The following is an 8,066-nucleotide window of genomic DNA, read 5'->3' on the forward strand; positions in this document are numbered from 1 at the left end:
AGATAACTAATCTAAAAGCTCACAATTTCTCTCCGCCAGGATTAGATCATCCACAAACGTTTGTACTTGTACACGAGAGCTCATTACTGGACAAACATCCGCTCATAGTTCACTGAATTTAATAACACTGGAATTAGACTCCATAGATTCTTCTATTGTTATCAGTGTAATATCCAATAAGCTGGTGTTGCCAAGCAACAAATACAATTCCAACATTTCCGGCTAATATTATTCTGCCACACAATTTATTCACAACAATATCCAGTAAAATTAGGATTACTGGACGTTTTAAAAGAGATCTTGCATTAAAATAAAAAAGACATGTCCAATTAAACTTAAATCTTCATTTGGAGATCATAAACATATTGGGACGTTTAGAACAGACACTGGTTGGTGATTTCTTTAATCAGCCATCAAAAAGACAGCACTTTGACTTAAAAAAGATATACTTAACCTGGTGGTTAAACTGGTTAAATGCTGAAACTCATCCACGGTTAATCTGTTCTTCTGTTTTTAGATCTAGGCTCAAAAACTATTTACCTATAATCTGTTGTTGTATGTCATCATTTACACATTAACAATCGACAACTATCTAACTGAGTGATATTTAAAGATGTTCTTCCTCTGGATTCCCCGTAAAAGCCTAGAAAAAACCTTCATTACTTGAGCAGCATTTTGCGTTCATTTAATGATCATTAGCTGTCAACTTGGATATTTATTCCCCATTAATGGTATGTACTTTTTTTTTTATATTTTAGGAGGTCAGGTTAATAATTGTACTGCAGTACATTGGCTGCGTGTAGGAGGGGGGGTTACCACAGCTGAAATGATTTACACACACACACACACACACACACACACACACACACACACACACACACACACACACACACACACACACACACACACACACACACACACACAGAGCTAGTAGAAACATTTTATTTTGGTACATTCATAAACACACCTCCGCCCCTCAAAGACTGCAACCAATACCATTTAGAAATATTTATGGCTATTCTACTTGCATCCTTTGGTTACTGTAACCCTTTATGAACACACAGTTAGTTAGCTACAGTACCTGCTTGAAGTCCCTGATGCAGTTCTGGCAGCAGAAGCGTTTCTGTTGGCCGTCCACCAGCAGGAAGTGGTTGGCGGTGGATCTGCAGGGCAGGTAGTCTCCACACTGCTCGCAGCAGTTCATGATCAACCCGTTGGCCCGCCGGTAAACGTTGAAACACGTGTCGCTGCAGATCTTATGGGTCACAGTCTTAAAGCTAACCTCGTGCCGGATCTTTGGAGAGGGAGAGAAATGCAGAAGGGAAAACTGCAAGAGTTGAACAATTTTACTTTATTTACCTTTCCACAGTTAGCGTACACTTGAGTTTGTTTGACTGATACACCATAAGCGACACGTTAGCTGACGTTAGCAGCCGCAGTCATAGGTGCTATAGACTTTTATTAGACAGCTTGGTTGAATACTGGATTGTGATTGGTCAATTTAGACATTTCAGAGGCTGTTGAAAGCACAAGTGTAGTTTGATCGGGGCATTGCTATTGCTTTTATACGCAAATGATTCAAGAAGTATGCATAAGTGATGAAAAAATGCAGATGGTTGTGGTTGCTATGTGACAGAAGTACTGGCTAGCCGTGATGCAGAAACATCCCACAGATTGATACTGAATGGGAGAGCTGGAAAGTCTTGCAATGCTCTCAAGTAACGGATGTTGGTTAATTTAAATTTGGATACACTTGTGGAGTTGAGACAACCACCAACTAGTTCAAGGATGCCATGGAGACTGAGTTGGAGGCCGTAACACACCATACTGAATGTTACTGATGGAGAAAAAAGAGAAGTCAAGAAAGGAGAGAGAACAAGAGAAGAGTGAAGGCAGACGAGGAAGAAGAAAGGTATAAATATTGAATGAAAGCGGCCTGAGGAGGAAGAAAAGGAGAGACAGAGGCGATGAAATGAGGGTAAGATAACATTCATTAAGGGGTGAGAAAAGAGAGGAAAGGGTGACGAATAGGACACACTCTACTCTCTGTGTGTTGGACTGCATTATATTTAAGGACGTTAGTAATGTAGTGCATCCGGAGGGAGTCCGATTATTACAAACACCTGGAGATTGCTTAAGCCATGATTATACTTTCAATATGGACGAGAACAGCTGCAGGCTTTCACACATCTGGTTCTCACTCTTTAGACTTTATTCAACTACTAAATTATTCATTCCATTGTGAGGAGCATAGAGGCATGTGTTGCTCTGATTGAGAGTGACGGGGAAAGGAAAGGAAAGGAGTATTCAGACAGACTGACCTCTGTGAGTTTGCCGCAGACGGTACATTTGGTTTTGAGGATTGATTTGGGCGGGTTCTGTTTGTTCTCGTACGCTCCGAGACAGCCCGTGCTGCAGAACTCCTGAAACGCCTCGCTGGAGTCCACCTGGGCCACGATGGTCCCCTTCATGTTTGTGATGTCCCTGAAAACACAACACAGAGCAGAGATACACTTACAGAACAAATGTCCATCAGTTAGTACACTGCTTATTTCTTGTGTCTTCATTTCTCTTGTGCACATTGCCTTGTTTTTTATTCTGCTGCAATGCAAACATGTCCCAAATTGGGATCAATAAAGTACTTATCGATCTATCTACATATGATAATAGAAACAGGTTCAGGTTATGTATTTGTACCCGTAGGTAGATTCTGTTTGCAGAGAAAAAGACACAAGGGTTCCATCCTGACACTAAAAACAAACACAAACAACACATCTCTAATAAAGGACAAGTAAAAGTACAAGTATACCCTGCTCAACCAAATCTCAAAATATTTGAAAAACATTTTAAGAAGGAAAACACTAGTACAAACATGGACATTCAAAATTCACAATTAAATAAATAAATAAAAATAGGCATCTGTGTGACGCTCCTATGATGTGTTAATTTGTGCAATAGCTGCTGGGATATAACTGTTTGTTTTTATACCGCTTCGTTCTACTCCTTGGGACGAGTAACCTCCGGCCCGAAGGAAGAAGCTTGAATTCTGAGTGCAGAGGGTGGGAGTCATCGTCTCATATGGAGCTGGATAACCGCTGTAACTGCCTGAGGTACAGGGTCTCCAGGTTTAGCTGTGGCTAACCAATCAGTCTGCTGGATCACTTTATGATCTGACTCAGAGTTTCTGCTCTTTAAAGACAGGTTACCATGACATTAGTGAAAAAGACAGAATTGACTCGATAAAACATAATCATCACGGTTTTGTCAATGTTAAAATAGGACAGTTTCCAATTGTTTGATTAACATTTTGATGCTTTGAGATGCCGCGCTCCACTATCTCCATGCACAGGTACACCTTTATCTAAATTGAGATTTAATTGAATACCTTAATTCATTTAAATACTACAAGGATCACAAAAAAGTCATGTCATATTATTTTGATATCATTGATGTTTTCTAAGTGTGTTTTAGTGGAAGTGTATTTTTTAAATGGATTGTCAAATACACCGTACAAAACAAAAAAATAAATGTCCTCATTAGAATATCGTGTCGACATCATGCAGGAAGATACTAATAAATAATTGGTTGATGCAAAAATATTGTTAAAAAGAGATAAGATAAGAGACATAAAATAGTACTTTATTGATCCCAATTTGGGAAATGTTTGTGTTGGGATCAATAAAGATCTTATCTTTTTTTAAGAATATTTCAAATTTAAAAAAACTTTACTTAATTGAACATAAAGATGTGGTTAATTGTTACAACCCCCTTTGTTTGGTGAAGGGGCGACGCTACATGCACAATGCTAAATTCAAACCGTAAACTCTCTCAATGTGTGGTGTGTCTGGGACTCACTTCTTGCACATGGTGCAGCTCTTCTTGGGGGCGGGTTTGTGAGAGAAGGCGGACAGACAGGTGGTGGAGCAGAACAGGTGGGTGGAGCCTTTACGCTGGTAGGCCGTCTGTCCTTTCTTCAGAGGCTTCTTACAGTTAGCACAGGTCACCTGGGATCAGCAAACAGAACAATGGCTTCACTGTGAGGCGGCTATACAACGGTGATACGTTATCTACCACTCTATTAGCTGCCACTAGAGCCAACATCCATCTGAGGAGCCACTGCGGATACACATTACCCAAAACCTTCTTAGCCTAATAGAGACACACCTTGGATTTACACATCTGTCTTTAAAACAGTTTCAAGTTCCCCCGTAGCCTTGTTCGTGTGTATGTTTGTACTGTATGTTATAGCATGTTTGAAGGTCAGTGAGGCCTTCCTCTGTATTACCCACAACATTTGTATGTTTGATATGTGATTTAATTGTAAACTACACAAGGCTTACAGAGAATATGGTATTGTCTAGAGATGTCCCGATCCGATCACGTGATCGGGGATCGGAGCCGATCACGTGATTTTCAAAAGATTGGAATTGGGAGAAAAAAAATCGGGGATCGGGATTTTTTAAAATTTTGTATTTAATGTTACAAAACAAAAATGACCATGTTCAAGTCTTAAAGTCATCCTGAGGCCTTAGTTTTGGTTTCAAATGACAGAACATCATGTATGTGTTGCTTCTTTGGGGCTTGTTTTCATAGACCTGGTTGCTTATTTCTCTCAAATCTGGCAACAGAGTGGGCAGGGCGCAGTGTCTAATTGTAGCAGTAAGCTAACGAGTACTGAAAGCTTTATTTTGTTTTGATCCAATGCTGCACAACTGAACTGATCCAATGCTGCTGTGAAAGAAAGAAGCTATATCCATGTTGGATAGAATATCCAATTTAAATAAAAAAAATAACCTTAAGGGACAAGTTGAATGCTTTTTTTTCTCTTAATGCATTGCATAAAGATCGGATCGGGAAAAATAGGTATCGGCAAATTGTCAAAATCAAATGATCGGAATCGGATCGGGAGCAAAAAAAGGTGATCGGGACATCCCTACTATTGTCTATGATTGTCTACATGTGAAAAGCTGAATTAAAAAATAATTTAATTTTTCAAGATGAGGAAAACCAAGGAAAGACACATTTTTGTATTTAAAGAAATACAAGATGGAGAAAATAAATAAGAAAACCTCAGGAGTAATTGTAAAAAAAGACAATTACGAAGATAACTATAGCAGGAAAGGATTATATTCAATATGAAAGTATAACACATATAAAGTTGCACGGACAACTGAACAGCTAACTCTGGATACAAGTTCTAACTTCAAAAACTAAAGTCGGTCTGCTACGACAGGGTCTTCCTCCACATTCACCCAACACAACGACACACACCTTGACGGTCCTGGCCTGCGATCCGGAGGAGGAAGTGTTGGAGGGAGACTGGCCCGGTGGTTTGGGTAGAGAGGAGGCCGGGGAGGGAGAGTCCACCCCCGACTGCTTCTGGTTCCTGGGAACTGAAGCTGACTGAGAGATCCACGAGTCTGGAGGGAAAGAAAGAAAGAATGAAAACAGGGTATATGCAGGAATCCAGGAGTCACATGTAAAACCTTTAAAGACCCTTTCCATACATTTTAAGACCTCATCGCCACGTGGAGTTCTAACCGGTTACCTTGGCGACACACTTTACCTCACATTGACTATATACAGTATTGATTGCCCTTCCTCCTTATCTTCAAACCATTTGGACGCAGACTTGCATTTCCCCATAACGATGTTGTTTAACAACCGGCGTAAACGGACCTTCCGCGCTATCAAGCAGTGAGCGTGAGATGTCCTGTTCAGATGACGTCAAATCCAACGGGATGCCATAAATAAACTACACAGAATCACACTACACACCTACGCAATGATTATATTCAGGCAGACTGTAGAATACATCCTCTTTGGACAATTTATATACTTATTGAAAACAAGCTACAAAATGTAAAACCTTGGAAAATGCCGTTTATTACTTTTTAATAGCCTTAATTTTCGCTAAATTGATTTATCAACTTTTAATACTTTCTAAGACCCCGCGGACACCCTGGAAAGATAAAACTTGATCTAAAGCAGAGGTGCCCAAACCTTTTTCACTGAGGGCCACATACAGAAAAACATACGAAGGGCTGGGCCACTCACTAGCAGTGAGGCATGTTGCCTCCTGAGTTAAGTTATAAGTTAGCAAAATCAATCAAATGTAGGTAAATGATACTCGATACTTGAATAAGATTAAAGTAAAGTATTGGTAGGTCAATCCTTAAAACAGAATTCTCACATTGCTAAGGGGAAAAGCACAAGTTTCATGTGTGGGCCATATCTCATTATACTTCTTGAATTTGCTGAGGGCCGTTTCAAAATGGACCACGGGCCTCAGTTTGGACACCCCTGATCTAAAGAATCAAGTCTTTTTGAAAAGAGTACCAGTGTAGTCAACAGCACCACCTGGAGGAGATGACAGGAACATCAATCTGTCCCACTGTCCCACAGAACAGCTCACAGACTACAAAGCCCTCACTGTGCCTTGCTGCATGACGTTGCATTGTTTTACAGCAACAATAAAGCTTTTTTTAGGATGGTCATGCTTTTGAGTTGTTTAGAAGGCTGTGTTTGTGAATATCATCTGAACACCGTAACTGTATCTGTTACTCCCGTAAACAGGTGAAGGAGAGCTGGTTACAGTTACAGTATATTACTCTGTTTGACACATTCATTTTTACATTTTATGATGATGACTTTATGAATTTCACAGAGTAAAGTTTGGAAATGCGCTAAAGTTAACTCCTATCCTCTGAACACAAGCAGGAGTGTAAAAGTAGGAAACATAGAAGACACATGGAGGTTCCTCAGAACAAAAAGAAAAGCAAACATTTCCCAAATTGGGATCAATAACGTACTTACTATCTATCTATCTATCCATCTATCATATATCTATCTATCCATCCATCCATCTATCCATCTATCTATCCATCTATCTATCTATCTATCTATCATCTATCTATCTATCTATCCATCCATCTATCCATCTATCTATCCATCTATCTATCCATCCATCTATCTATCTATCTATCCATCTATCTATCTATCTATCTATCCATCCATCCATCTATCTATCTATCCATCTATTTATCATCTGTCTATCTATCTATCTATCTATCTATCTATCTATCTATCTATCCATCTATCCATCCATCTATCTATTTATCATCTATCTGTCTATCTATCTAAAATATAAGAACATAAACAGAGACATGTGTTCTGTTGGATTCACATATCTTTCACTGGATTCAGTTTACATTGAGGGTTCAAGCCAAGTTCTGCTAACCTGCACTCACTCACCATTTCAGTAACAACCGTCACATTTGACCTGTGTGAACATGCTCAAGTTAGATCTCCTTCCCTGCATAATAGAAGCATTACCTGCTCTATTGTGTGTCCCCGAGTCTCCGTTCTGCACCAGCTGGCCCCGCCCCGGGTTGAAGGAGGCTGTCGGGCGACCAGATGGGGTTTCAGGAGTCAGGCTGAACGAACTGCTGATCTGAAGGCCGTTTTCCTCCAACTGGCTTTCACCTGCCTGGACAGAGAGGATTCTTAGGTCAGTTTTTTTTAACTTAGTGAAAAAACATCAGAAAACCAGAGGATGGTTTGGTCTGGGAGGAACCTAAAAAGAGGGAGCCGTGTTCTGTGTAACTCAACGAACCTACATCGTATCTAACCTCTTACTAACAGCTGCCAGTGCCACTTGGATAACTTAAGATTGGAATTAACTATCAGCCCACAGCAGTGTCATTACGAAGAGAGGGCAGACACCCAATATGAAGAAGTGTAATATTAAAATCACAGGTGTCACAATATTTGTTAAAAGCCAAATATGTGAAAAAAAAATCATATATCAATCAAGATTTGTGGGAAAAGTCAATTAAAAGTCCTTATGGAACTGATACTTAAAAATATATATATATACAAAAATAAAATAATAATCACACCTAGGGCTGCTCAATTCATCGTATTTGAATCGCGATTACGATTATGGCTTGCAACGATTACGAAAACAACGTAATCGAAATATAACGATTATTTTTTTTGTTATTAATTTATCGTATAACTTACGTTATAATAGTATGTCTATACGAAGTTAATTTACGTACCTC

The 8,066-nt window shown here is 39.4% G+C and overlaps 1 protein-coding gene across 1 annotated transcript; it reads right to left on the reverse strand.

Moving 5' to 3' along the window:
- Positions 1-1,067: 1,067 nt before the first annotated feature.
- LOC104967057 (zinc finger MYM-type protein 2-like) lies at positions 1,068-7,489 on the reverse strand (the record flags this gene model as incomplete). The annotated part of the gene is made up of 5 exons (XM_010796445.1): positions 1,068-1,294; positions 2,322-2,484; positions 3,856-4,004; positions 5,272-5,420; positions 7,336-7,489. Coding segments are annotated over 5 exons (837 nt in total), but the record flags the coding sequence as incomplete, so codon positions are not given.
- Positions 7,490-8,066: the final 577 nt, after the last annotated feature.

This window comes from Notothenia coriiceps, unplaced genomic scaffold (genome assembly GCF_000735185.1).
Source record: "Notothenia coriiceps isolate Sejong01 unplaced genomic scaffold, NC01 NC01_scaffold00002302, whole genome shotgun sequence".
In the NCBI taxonomy this organism is placed as follows: domain Eukaryota; kingdom Metazoa; phylum Chordata; class Actinopteri; order Perciformes; family Nototheniidae; genus Notothenia; species Notothenia coriiceps.